The 14,518-nt window shown below is 39.0% G+C and overlaps 1 protein-coding gene across 1 annotated transcript in view; it reads left to right on the top strand.

Moving 5' to 3' along the window:
* Positions 1-14,518, top strand: part of srrm4 (serine/arginine repetitive matrix 4) — a 58,079-nt gene that overhangs the window by 31,019 nt on the left and 12,542 nt on the right. Inside the window, exons 2-6 of the mRNA XM_051423890.1 lie at positions 7,800-7,934; positions 13,661-13,744; positions 13,892-13,972; positions 14,058-14,084; positions 14,356-14,406. Coding sequence (XP_051279850.1) covers positions 7,800-7,934; positions 13,661-13,744; positions 13,892-13,972; positions 14,058-14,084; positions 14,356-14,406 — 378 coding nt within the window. The remainder of the gene's footprint in view (positions 1-7,799; positions 7,935-13,660; positions 13,745-13,891; positions 13,973-14,057; positions 14,085-14,355; positions 14,407-14,518) is intronic.

The following is a 14,518-nucleotide window of genomic DNA, read 5'->3' on the forward strand; positions in this document are numbered from 1 at the left end:
ATCATGCATTGTAAGGAAGAAGAGGCGGCCAATTTGGGGCTGATCTCAGCCGCCCAAAAGCATTTGCATCCATCCTTGCGGTTCATTCTGGCAGGAGAAATGTCCCCAAAAATCTATTATCCATCTGCATGCGTTTGGTAGAAAAAAAACACCCCCGCTGCGATGATTTTCTTACCTATAAGAAAAGAAACAGCACATGAACAGACTTCCAGCGGACATGACAACCCCCAGAACATTTTTCACAAGAGCAGCAATGCAAACTGGATTAATTTCTTGGCAACATAAGTGTTCAGTATCTTAGATTATACTTTACTAAATATTCAGGAGCTCATTTAATTGAAGTACCTCCTACATTTCTGAATGTCATTTCTCAAATCTTGAGCTTTTAGTACAGAAACCTAATGACATTTTCCTCACATTTTGATGGCATAGTGATGAAGTGGTTGGATCTTCTGCATATAAGCTTAATTGATTGGAACTGCTTGGTTGCATGCCCATGTTTGTGTGGGTCTTCAGCTCAATGATTGCCTCAAAATCTCTTAACATTTAATCAATAACACGTCTTCCACCAAAAGCATCCACTTTACTTTCAAAAGTTTGAACAGGTTTCAAGTGACTTAAGAGTTAGCCTTGTGAGGGATGTGACTGATTCACTTCGTGTGGGTTTAATTGCTCATTTGTGTCCTTTGGGTGATGACAAAGTTGTACTTGACTCGAGTCTAAAACTTGGATAAACACTCTCAGTGTAAATTAAACCAAAGTGCCTTGGGGACCACCCTGTTGGGTTTTAATTATAGTATAGGTAGTAGATCATCTCTTTCCCTGGTAATTATCTGAACTATCATCACTCCTATAATAACGATAATCAATTGTTCCTGGTGGCTTTGACAGGGATAATGAAAAGTTTATTAAACCCTGAACCTCACGAGTGTCTGGGGAACTCTTAAATCATCTGTGGAAATGGGGAGAAAAAATAAAAAGCATCCCAGCTCTGCACACTTTACTGTCACATACACACATTTCTCCTCAGAGGATGAAGGTCATGCAAGTCCTTCCTCAGTATCCATTATCAGCTCTGATAATGGATACTGAGGTGTTACTGACGTGTTTACAAGCTTGCTTGCTAATTTGGACAATTTGGCAACCCTCTACTTTGAATAATCAGGATGTTTAGATTGTTAGACTGAGGGTCACTGATGCTGGGGAAATCGTTTTTCCAATATACTTTAAATGCAGAACTATTGGAGAAACTTTACTTCAGCATAACCTTTAAAGTAAACAGTTACTAGCATGAAAGAAGAGCACATCTGATCTGTATTTTTAACATGACTACAATGGGTTTTGACATTTTATTTGGCTCTAGATTCCTCATTCTCCTGTTAGGACTTCTCAAAGTGACGTATCATCCATCGATCGCCCAATGTTATTTTCCTGTTTTTGCTTTAGGGTTAGTTGTATTGATTCTTCCATGTATATCCCCTAGCTTGTTTGCTGCAGTTTGTTATTCACTTGCTCTATTAGGCATGAGTCTTTTCAGCACTCAGTTGGACAGAGCAACCGAAAGGACGGCATGGCAACAAAATTGATTTTTTTTAGAGGCTGGAACATTTATCAGTATTTAAAAATTAAGTCACATATCTTGTATCTTGTAGCAAAATGTTGTTGTTGGAGTGGAGAAGCGCCCAACAACTTTTCTTGTGAACTGAATACTTTTACCTCTTAGACCTCTAAAAAACCCTCCCTGGTAATAACTTGCATCCACACTCGGGCCATATGTTGGATCACAAGTACTTACAAAAACATAGTTCAACATTTTAGGGGAAAATGCTTTCTTGACGAGGATTCACAAGCCAAAATGCCATTCAACAGCTAAGAGGATACAATACTTCCTTTAAATGAAGAATTGTTTGAATCAAAGTGTGTGGATAATCCAGTGTACACTTGTGGTGTGAGTATAATGAAATGAAATGAATTGCACTACCCTGGACCCTAAGAGCAAAGCTTGAGAAGGTAAACTGATTTACCCTGAGAAAGCTTAACACAACATAGAGGTAGTGCATTTGTATGTGCTTTCAGGAATAGACAAGATCATAGGAAAAATATACAAATGCTCCACGAGTGTCTCTTAACTCTGTCTTGTAAGATCTCATTCTGTCACAGCTGGGTATCTATAAACACAAGGGTTAGAAGGAAAAGGTTGCATTCGTGTGCTCTGTGTTTTGTTGTGTCCCCCATAGATCCTACACTAGAATGCCCCAGAGGGCCTGCTGAAGCAAACTGTCAGGCAGTTGTCTTCACACGCTTTGAGTAAACACTCAATTTGAAATAGCAGAGCGCAGATGAAAACATAGCTTGCAGAATGTAATTGAGGCAGCTGAGAATGCAATCTGTGTTAATCGCCGGTATGATTTTGACACATTTTTTAATGCAAACACTGGAACTGTGTAGCACTGTTTGGCTGGTTAGTTTAATGGATGCCTGCATGCTTCTTGCACACCTGTACAATGTCAGCTGATGTGAGCCTGAGCCCTCCGACGGCGAGCCGGTGTTGTGTAAAGCAGCTGGCAGATTACAGAGCAGCTCCTGGCAGATATTGTAGCAGTTTATCTCAATTTTACATCGTAAATGGGGTGTGGACAATGAAACTGTACACAAACTATGATGATCCTCCTGTGGCTCTGGCAGTCTATGATGTTTTATGAATATCTCAGCACAGAGCTGGAGGTTTAACAGACAAGCAGATGGTTAGATAGAAAAAAAAATAGTTTAAACATGTTCTGCATTTCCCTACTTTCTTCCCATCTTTTCTTTTTTTGAACCAAATAGACTATTAGACCCATTGATAATGTGACAAAATTTGCAATCCTGCACTAAAAATTACATTCACATACAACTAATTTAAGGTTGCAACAATCGCTTACGGGCGAGTAATCTGATAATTATTTAAATTGACAGAAAACATTAAAAAATATGCATTAGCATCTCCTAAATCTCCAAGATCACGTCTTTGAGTTTGTTGTGTCCATAGATAGAGTTTAGTGTCATGTATGAGAAGGAAAACAGTCAAATCATCACAGCTGACACTATTTGGCATTATGTTTAATAAATGACTAAAATGATTAATTGATTAATCCACTAATTGTTTAAACTCAAATCATTTGCAATCACACATATGTGCCACTAATAAATGTAAAGCTGCATGCCTTACAGTTTTTTTAATCAACAAAGTCACATTTTAATTGAATCTGCAAAGTGATATCTAAATCAAAACATTTTATGGTTATGTTTACTAAAACACATGTTTACGGTTCTAAGGGAAAGATTATATATTTTTGTTTTAATTAATAAAGCAAAACAAATAAAAATAACCTTCAGCTCGGAACTGTAGTTTTTAGAAATCATTATTTAAACAGAGGTATATAGAGGGACTCAAAATAAACTACAGTACCTATGTTCATCGTATTAAAAGATCATGCCACTCAATGGTGTAGGTCATTGATTCAATGCTTTTTATTAGAATCAATCCATTGCTAGTTTGAGTATTTTCATAGGATTTGTTGAGCATTAGAAAAATGATCCCTTAAGCAAGTATTTTAGTCGCTTCAAACTGATGTCAGTGTCATATGTTTTGCACCCCCAACCATCGACCCCGATCTATTCCCTGCGTGATAATGATGATTAACTGAGAGACTGACTGGAAGATACTATATTAATGAATCATCGGGCAATGATTACTTCATAAATATCTGTGAATCGACATACTGACCACTTTCTTCATAAGTCATTCCTAATTAACTCTGAACCAGTTGCTCAGTGGCACAAAATAGCAATCAGGAACAACTCATGAAGAAAGTGGTCAGTATGTCGATTCACAGATATTTATGAAGGAATCATTATCTAATGATTCATTAATATAGTATCTCCCTGCAGTCAGTTCTAGTAAATCATCATTAGCTACAAGTATAGTCGTCCATTCAGAGTTAGTCTACTTATTAAGGATTAATTTATCATCAGGTTGTGCCTGATTCATTCCTCACTCATTCCTTAGTAACTACTCACTCAGTTTGTGTATCGTATTGTAAAGTGTTACCACATATTTTGTAGAAGACAGTGTTGGTGAACACACACACCCTGCACTACACCCATCTCCATCTCGATTTTGAAACGTGCAACTGTGAAAATCACATCCTCACCCTTTTTTTTAAATGCCTTTCTATTTGCGGAGTGTTTTTGTGCACCACATGCCAATATTTGTTATCCATCAATGTGACAGTGAACAGCAGAGGTATATGACAGAGCAGAGGAAGTCCCACGTTGGCAGGAGTGTGAAGCTCCCTCTGTGACAAACACCAAAACAAGAGCTAGTCACAGCTTGGTCATTCCTCTCAGCCTTCAATAACACAATTACTCATCGCCAAGGGGGCTGTGCAGAAGAATACATGTGCAGTATGACACAAATGATGAGACAAAGAGGTCAAAAAGTCAAGAAGTGGAATGCTACCTGTATCGGCAGTGTTGCTGCACACAGACAATGGTTTCAATGAGGGGCACTCCCATCATGTCATATTTTAGGAGGGATTGCAAGGGAGCTGATCCCAGCCTATGACTCCATTTCACCTGTTTTATGGTAAACAAATCCAGTCAGGATTTTGGAGGATTAGTGTCCACGTAATTCTTCGTCATGAAGTACTCTCACTTAATCCGCTTGGAATTTGCATTCGTTTAAAGCTTTTTGCCTGTTTGATGCTTTGAATTGTCCCTTTAAATACCTTCAACTGCTGCCTGGTTATGAATTACAACTACAAGGGGATTGTCCATGCTTGAGAGACAGAGAGTGTGCGTGGGAGAAGGAGCGAGGGGGTGTTGTTTGACAGATACAAACAGCCCACGATAAATCCAGGTGCTTATAGCTTGGAAAGTTTCAGCCATAAATTGCAGGGCCGGATCAAGGGAATGTGCATCCGAGATGGCGGAATCGATTTCATTTAGAACTAATCAACGGCGGCTCTTAAGAGTGACAGCAAATAACAAAAAAGCAGAGAGGGGGCGAGTAAAAGGGGCTTCGGGCCACTTTCCACTCCAGCCTGCTCAGAGGGGAGCATTCAGCAGCGCAAATGTTTCAGCATTTTGTTCTCCTGTGTCAAGTAAATTGCTTAAATTGTTCAGATCTTTGCAGGATGTATTACCACTGGCTGCAGCATCAATATCTTTTGTCACGCTTAACGTGTTTAGCAGCCAAAGACTGTACAGTTAAGGTCTGCTTTAGAGTTGTGAATTGACTGTGCTAAATTCTACATTCCGGTGTTAAGCTGGATTTCTTATGACCAATCAGATCAGTAAATAATAGAGTGGAAATACAAGAGTTTGTTGTTTTATTGGCCTGAGCTGCTGCCCAAGGATGTCTTCCATGGTTTCCATTAGGGAAATTAGACATTTGCATGGTTTCAGATGGTTTCCATGGTTTTATTTATATATATACATTCAGTGAATATGACTGCATATAGAAAGAACCATTGCATTTCATATACATGTAAATAATGAGGTTTGGAAGGTGGAGGAGGTTCAATTTCTGGAAGCAGGCAGTAGTCTAAGATACAGTGCTTGTTGCTGTGCCAAAATCACAATATGGACTTCCTAGTGTTCGCAGTCTAAAAAAAAATAATGTTCCTTTTGAGATGGTCACTGTTACAAATGAGGTCATCATAGACTCATACATTTTTTGCCTTGACTTGGCCGAGACACAAGGCAGGCACATTAGATGCCGACCAATCAACTTTCATGATGTACACATGATGATCAGAATAGAGGTATCACGAACCGTCTCCACCGTTCCACCTGACAGCACCAACATCATTCCTTTTTCACTTCACCATTTTTACATTTGTGCAGGGACGGGCGCTCTGTGCAAGGCAAAAACAATTATTTTCATTGGGACATGTCTTGAGGCAAATGGTGTGTCAGTTGTCTTCCTTTATGACACATTGCACAGAACAAAATGAAAATAAAATGTATATTACAAAAAAAACACATAACGCTCTTTTTGTTTTTGATGCCCCAATCATGTAGTTTAATCTCATTGTCACATATGATTGGATGATGTACAGAAAGGAACGTGTGACTATTGTTTTGTATGTGTTCTAATTTGCCATTTATATGGTAGCTATCCCTTTAAAATCTTGGCCATCGTGGTCAATGTTGCAAATACATTAAAAGGCTAGTCAAAGCCACCTTATTTATACAGCTTAATTAATGCACAAGGCAGTTTCAGAGTGCTTTACAAACATGTCAACCTTAAAACATTTTTGAAAACAAACAAAATGTGAAAATAACATAATAAAATATATTGCAGTATTGGATTTTATTGCTATTAGATCAAAGTGATGAAATTGTGGGATTTGCCAAAAGCAGATATTCCTGTTTGGTAATTTTAGAAAATCTCAGATTTTCCCAAAAATGTATTTTATCAAGCAACAGAGTATATAGATATCGACATATCAGGTTTCACATAATTTGAAAGAGGGTTTTGACAATTTCTCCCACTCCTACTGGTTAGTCACTGACATTTCACTGAAGTAAGATTCATGCTGTCTATCTAGACGATCTGTTAGTTTCAGAATTCATCTTAAAACATCAACCACTGTTTGTCACCTCAAATAGAAGAAAACCAGAAAACATGTAAGCAGATTTTTATTTGTCAACAACACAAGCAGGAAATTAGCCAGATCATCCTGTTATTTGAAGGTTCCTTTACCATCACCCTCCTTGAACAGACTAATCATCCCTCCGGTGGTCTTTATCTCCCCTATCACCTTTCAAACACTTGGTCATGTTGGAGCACCCAGTTTGCTGTTTTACATTATTAGTTCCCTGCTGGGGGCACTCCCTCTTATGCAGAGAAGCATGGGAAAACGAAGGTGAGTAAGATAGAAAGCGACGGCTCCTGCCTGCTCGTCGCTGGGGGAAGAGGAGGAGGAGGCGGCGTTGACGGCCTAATCTCTGGCTCTGATTATCTTCTCATTACAATCAGACGGGAGCCACTCGAAGAAGAGGAGAATGTGTAATTACGCTCAAATCTCCCATGACTAAAACACAGGATAATAAGCAGGGCTAGAACTGTGTGCTCACATCTAATCATTCAGTTTATTTAGTCATTCGTTCTGCAGCCGCATTTGACTATGGATGAGGATTTTTGGGAGGTTCAGGTGGAAGTGGCTGAATTAGTAAACACCTGATTTAAAGCAGCATTATTTGGAAGCCAAAAATAGTTAGCCTCAATTTTAAATTTGCAGCGAATATTTTCAAACACAAGGCTGAGTAGGTGGCTTTTTTGCCCATGATCATGTGAATAACTGTTATACATAACTAACTAACTAGTTCTGGTTTATCAGAAATAGGGAAATAATTCAAGGAGAACTTCAGCCATTCTTACATGACCATCTATCGCCCGTGGCTGCATCTCCCCAGCACAAGATAGAAAACACCATTTCCCAAAATGTCAGGGCAACTGAAGCATGTAAATAACTACATTTCAATTGACACCTCGATTTGAATGGTAAATGGCTGACCTCCAATTTTCCCAGAGAATGGCTGGAACTGACAAATGGAGGGGAATAAAACACATATCCAGTAGACCAGAGGGAATAAGGCTAACCAAGCATGCCAAGTCCTCCTCACTGTTGTATGATGGAAGCGTTAACTGTGTGGACAACTACAAAAATCCCTTTTTAAAAGTTCTTATGAGAAGGCACAAGAGCGAAAACTAAATGATTTTGCTTTTTTGTTTTTTGTTCCTGTCACAGCTTAGAAACAACAGTCTGCCTGCCGCTCAAGACGGATGAGAGGAAACCGGCAGACACCAGGGTGGACAGCGCAGACAGAAATGGCTGCATCAAAGGAAAAGGACGTAAACGCCACAGTCATCGCAGGGCCAGGAGGTGAGATAGTCTTTATGCTTTCACAAATGCCAAGCAGGAGCACTTAAAAACCATCAAGACAGTTTTCTGATCTCAAAGAACGAGCGCTTCTAAAGACATGTAAAAAACTGAAAAATCAATGTCCTTTAAAGTTGTGGGATTGTTGATCACAGTGAAACATTTCTGATGATGAATGGTTAAAGTTTTAGTTTTTGGGAGTTGCTTTTGTAGATTTAAGTGCTGGTGATAAAGCCTTTTTAACAGTACACCAAAACTCCTTCCGAGCTTGACTCTCAGTGAGAAAACAGAGCTAATCTCTATATTACGGTGCAGGGAATGTAAACAGTCTTATCGGGTCAGGCCCAGTGGAGAAATACAAACACGTTGTGAGGAATTCCACACGGTGTCATTCAGATCCGCTCTTTTCACCAGCACCTTGAACCAAATGTCTCCTTCACAGACCGAGAATCGTTTTCAGGCTTTTTATTCGGAGGTGGGAGAAATCAATTCAGGCAGATTTTTTTCAGAAACCTCTTAATTAATCTGACACCTTCAAAGCCTTTTGCAGTCACACAGCAGGGAAGCAGCCAGTGATATGTAAAACACGACTGAAGCCGCATCTGAGGTGTGTTAGAGCGGATCATAAACATGAATCACTTCTCTTTGGATGAACTTTACCCAGCGGCTGCTTCTCTTTGTTTTGGAACAGCAAGCACAGAAAACGCGCAGGGATGCCAGCTTCTGATAATAATTTTTCTGGTTGTGTGTGCAAGATCTGATTGAAAAAGATTTACAGTGCTTCTTATCCTCAAAACTGAGAGTTCTTTTCTGTGAGTTGAACTTACACTAGAGAGCTTCTGTGCTCAGTAACTCTGTATGGCATACAAAGTCGTTTGAAACTTAAGTTCTGAGGAATCACAAGTGATGTCTGCCATAAAGTGGACACAGCACTCAGAAAGGAAGGATGTCAACAGCATAATCGTATCGCCTTCTTCTACATTTAGTAATAAGATGGCACCATTAATAGTCATTACACAAATTAAACACGCTGCCTCTGCCATCTTATGTTGCGTCTCTGCTATTTTTTTGCTGTCTTTACTCTGCAGCATTTCTGTGTGGTTTAGACAAATAAAACAGGTCTATTTTCATGCTGTAATCGTGCACCAAAAACAAAAAAAAGCGAGGAGTTGCATTGGTGTGGGCAGTCACTAGTGAGAGGATGAAGTACAATCCAGGAAGTCCAGTTTGAGTTACATATAGGATTTGTCATTTATACTCATGAGTCTTAAAGGTAATCAGATGCTAAAACACTAAACTGTGGTTTGTGCTGTACTCGAAATCAAATAAAAAAGTTGTCACGTCATCATTTTCTCACATTGTCAGTAAAACCAGTTAAACAGCAGAATCTTGCCCGTCATGCTACATGTAACATTTGTGTCAACCCAACACAATGTGCTGCTGGATGATGTTGTGGCACGTATAGTTTTTAGATGAGATTTAAAAGTAAAGACAGTTTTAGCAGACCTGATGCTAAGTGTAAAGCTAGAGCTAGATCCTCACTTGGATTCAGGAATAGTTCAAGGACAGATATTGGTGTACTGACTTTGACTTCACCCAAATTCTCCAGTGTTCTGAATACTAATGTTTCAGATCACTGATCTCACTGATCACAAAGACAATGTCTCTAAAACACTGTGAGAATCAAAAGTAATAAAATCATCAAGGCAACTTTGACCACAATGTCAGCTGGTAGGAGGACAGACTGACGGAACAGCAGCTACACACAGATGCATCACCGCCACTTTAAGCAAATAAAGATCAGAAGTGATCAAGAATAAAAGAAGTACATGAAAAACATTGTCCTTGTGCTTATTTTTTTCCATTTAGTAAAAAATGTTTCATGAGGTTGATTCTTTTCCCAAGTCTTAGTCTCAGTTACAAAGCACAGCAAGTTGCTGCCTGAGAAAAGTCTCCTCTGTTGAGAAAGACATTTGTTCTTGGGATTGCTATCTTGCTAATTGGTCTGCAGCAGCCAAATTTAGCAGAGCATCCAATGTTAATTATTATAAAATCACAAGCCACTGACACTTCCTTCTAGAAACAGCATGTTAGCTACAATGAGAAAGTTTTAGAAAGTCGTTGTTACCAAACCTGGCTCACTAAAAAAAGAGGCACACAAATGAACCATTTCCAGTTCTGTTGAATCAGTGAAAACATTTAATTACTTGGAAATTGCACCAGAAACTCAAAAAGAAGAAGAAATACACCTACATACATACTGCGCCTGACATCAAGCCAGTGATGTATTTTTTATACGACATGGATTGGATGTAGTTACATACATTCATTTATGGTATTCATGCACAATTGCGGCAGTGAAAAAAGCAACATGTTCTTCAAGAAAATAGGCTGCATTCAGCATTGAGAATATTGTCATCAGATGTCCCCAAATCCCATTTTCATACACCATTGTTTCGCGCAATCACCATTCCCAGTGTAGCTGGCAATTGACTGCTCTCTCATTCTCCCTTTCATTCTCTCCACCTCATCAAAAGAAACTGTTTCTGCTGGCAAGAAAAAATGCAAATGCTTGCCTTGTGCTCTCTTTCTACAAGGCCAGAATGGTAGAGGTGTTAATGAGTGACAAAGTGTTCTCATTACCAAGAGAGGGTACTTGGGCTTGGTCTGTCTAATCAACCCTAATGCATTTCAGTTCCTAATGCTCCCAAACTGCCGACTACACCAAGCAGGGCCATTTATTATAGGAAGACAGTCTTCTGCATCCAGTGAAACTGGCACATAGTCTCGAGAGCTCTGTGGTCGCATATATCAAGCAGGAGTGCAGTTTGTCACTGTCTGGATCTGATCACGCTCACTTGTTAACTTGACCTGCTGTTTGTGTAAGGTACATTTCCTTGAATTTTGACATGGTCAATGATTACTCTCCAGTAGGCATGAAAGTGCTTATAAACGTGTGTCATACAGCTACTATTTATATACAAATAATAGTAGTTGAACGTATTCTGCCAAGAGCTAAGCTAAGCTAATTCTGTGCTATTAAAATATTATGTGATTATTGATGAAGTTGTTCAGAAATTGACTTTTTTTTATTCTCAGTAAGACAAATCAAAGTACAAAATCTGTTACCTGCAATTTAGTTTCCATGCATCGCTTTTCTTATTTATATCCCGGTAACTGGTTAAAGTTATATTGAGAGAGAATTGGGAAGCCATTCATCTCAACGATCAGATTTCCCTTTGAATGTTTATTTGCCTTAAATAGTGAAGAAGAAAACAACAAACATGATTGATTGTCTGGTACTTGGGAGAAAGGTTTGGAAGATTTGAACCAAAGTTGTTTCACTTGATCGCCTCGAAGTAAAAGGACCTGAGAGGTTTGACTTCACAGCAGGTTAGAGCAAACAATAACAAATAAAATCCTAAATAGAGATTTTACAAATGACATGTTGCTTTGATTGTTATAATAAACAATAAGATGTAACAACTGAAAAGGACATTTGTAATTCAAGCCAAGAGCTTCATTTGTTGATTCATGGAAGAGTAGTGTGTCTGCACGTACCCTTTTATTTATTTCTGTAATGCCTCATGTATCCATGCCTGCTCTCTCCTTTATCTTATTTAATACTCTACCATTCATGATGTTAACACTCGAACATGAATTCTGAATTAACCTAGTCCAGACAACATTTGCAGTTTTCCCAATAAAGCTTGTTTCATCCTCTTATCAAAGCCAAGGTGAGGCTGCCCGAGTAAGTTGCAGTCAAAGGCATCTTCTTGCACATCTCTCCTTTACCCTGTATCAGCCTACACAGTGGCTCACATCCTCCTCTTCTACTTTTTATGAATTTTAGTCTGTCTGTACTTGAAAGGCTCATTCATGAGGCTATGGCGCTTCAAAGGCCTTCATCTCCTTTTCCACGTCATTCATTTTCAGAGAGCAACTGAAGGGGACCTCTGGACAGCAATCAAGCTGGTCAACAGATGGAATCTGACAAGTTTCTTTTCTTGCTAATGATGAATTCACACTTGAAGAGAAGAATGGATGGAGGACAAGAATTTATTAGGCTAGCATGAGCATGTGTGTCTATGCTCGAGTCTACAAATCAGATGTACCAGCTTGATGACAGAAATTAGTAGATGGTCTCCAGTGCTTTGAGCTTTTTCTCTCATAGTCTACACCCGAGTTGATGCAATCAGTCTTAAAATGTTTGAGTTGGCTGCTTTTTTTGGTTTATATACTGTGGGTGCTGTGGTTTTATCTGCAAAAGGGCTGGGTGAAGTGTAGTATTGATGACAGCGTGTGATGATGACAAAATACAGGCTGTGTTAAAATACTTGTACAAAGTCTGCTGTGGTTCTGGCAGAGCTTTGTCAAATCTTTTTAACACAAATCCTGTGTTACAAACTGGAGGCGAGGAGTTTGACGTTGGCATTTCACAGGCAGTTGCTAGTTAATACATTTTATTGTAGAAAGAGTAGGATCCAGTGTTTTTTTATAGTTAGGGCCAAAAAGTCAGGTTGACCTTGACTGTAAACATTTGATTGAGAATTGGGAACAATTCTCAGTTCTTCACTCCAAAATAGACAGTTTAATGGGATTATAAATTCTGATTTTGAGTTAGTGAGTTGGGGGATTTTTTGTTTCGTTCAAAGAAGAAATCTGTCTCTTGCAGGTACCCCACCTGAATGAAATAGCTACACTATGAGGCCGGAGGACTCTAAAAATTAAAAACTCTATATATAACACTCTAAAAACTTCCTTCCATATCTAGTCTAACAAGATTAACAAGACGGTTCAGTATCATTGACAAAAATAACAAATTCATAATTTAAAACAAATTAAAAATGTCTATCCATTTCTGCTACAACTGGCATTACTGTTGATTCATTTTATTAAGTGAAAGTAACTAAAATACCAGTTAGTGTCCTACTGTACATTGTGTTTGTATGTTGGAAAAAGAGAAAGAAGAGGGGAAAAGGACAGCCCACAGGCAGGCAGAACACAGGTTCAAAGGCTAAATAAGCAGTGAAGTCAGCTATGTACACTGGCAGTGGATGGGATGTATCACAGATCTATCTCATGTTGTCATCAGTCTTGACTTCAGTGAAGCTCACTGGCATACGATCTGTTTTGTGCTTTGTACCAGTCTGGATAGGATTTCATCATCCTGTTGTGATGGGATCATCTCATACGGGACATTTGGCTCACAGATAATCTTGCTTGTGTGTGTCAGGATCAATCAGGATGCATTTATGTGCAGTTCTGTGATGCCAATGATGAGTCATGTGGATTATTGTACCCCACCCAGTTTGTTTAGGGTTTTTTGTCAGATTTTAGGAAAGAAAAGACTTGTATAGAGGGAGTGTCACACTTTCACACAGAGAAAAGTATAAGCAACACTTATGTGTTATTACATAAATAAAAGGTGAATAATATTCCTGTGTAACTTCTCACACATTAAAATTGTGTATTAAGGCTGCTGTTAATGGGCTGTTTGCACTGTTTCACTGATTGTTATTATTTTAGATGGTGACTACTTTTTCAGAGATAATAACGTGTTTTGTAATTTGGGTGAACTAACCCTTTAACACTCAGAGTCCAAAAGTCTAGATATTGGGATTCAGAAGTTGGAACTCATGCCCCAAAAATATGCTCCTCCCCTTCTTCCCTTTCATATCCTATCACTTCAATGATTAAGTACTCTCTTCTCTGTTCTCTGCTCACAGCCCCTCGTTTGATGAGGAACTCTCCCCTCGCCCGAAGGGGAAGAAGAAGAAGAGAAAGTCCGAACGGAAAAGGAAAAGGAAAAGGTCAGTTCCTGAACTGAGATGACTCTGCAGTGAAGTGCATTGTTGGACATCTTTTGTCGTGTTTCCTGAAATAAATAAATAGAGGGGAGGTGTACAGGAGAACGCTTCACTCTCTTAAGTTCATGTTTATTTGTTGTCCCGCTTTAGGTCTCCATCTCACAGCCTGTCGCCCCTGAGGAAGAAGAAAAAGAAGAAGAAGAAGAGCTCCAAGAAAAGCAAGCGGCATAGGTAGTTCTTGCTTACTTACGTCAATATTGGCAAAATGGCATGACATTTATTTTTAGGTGAAATCATCTTTTTTTTCCTATTCCAGGTATACCTCCAAAAAGTCCAAACACAGGTACTTATATGATTATTTTGTGTATAATTGTAGCATGACTGTGTGTGTCTGTAATTTCTTAACAAAAGACCAAACAGTTCTCACCTGCCTCATACATTTCTGTCATAAATACGGTGTAATATTTAGCATCTGCTTTCAATTAGGTTGCTAGATGTCCAATTTAAAAGCCAGGTATTTACAGTATGTATTAGGAAGAAAGCAGGCTGTCTGTCCAGGCTTTGTCAATCTTAATATTCCTCGCTCACGATTCTGTTCTCTTTCATCCCACCAGTTCTTCAAGTTTAAAACATAAGAGGAAGGATGAGCGCAAGCACAAGAAAAGGTCAGTCAGTGTGATTGTTGTATCAGAATCATGTACTCTGCAAATCTTACACAACTTTTTTGGCCCCCCCCTCCTCTTCTTCCCCCATGGTAAGCCTATCCACCCTCTTCAG

The sequence above is a fragment of the Dicentrarchus labrax genome, unplaced genomic scaffold, assembly GCF_905237075.1.
Source record: "Dicentrarchus labrax unplaced genomic scaffold, dlabrax2021, whole genome shotgun sequence".
NCBI lineage: Eukaryota > Metazoa > Chordata > Actinopteri > Moronidae > Dicentrarchus > Dicentrarchus labrax.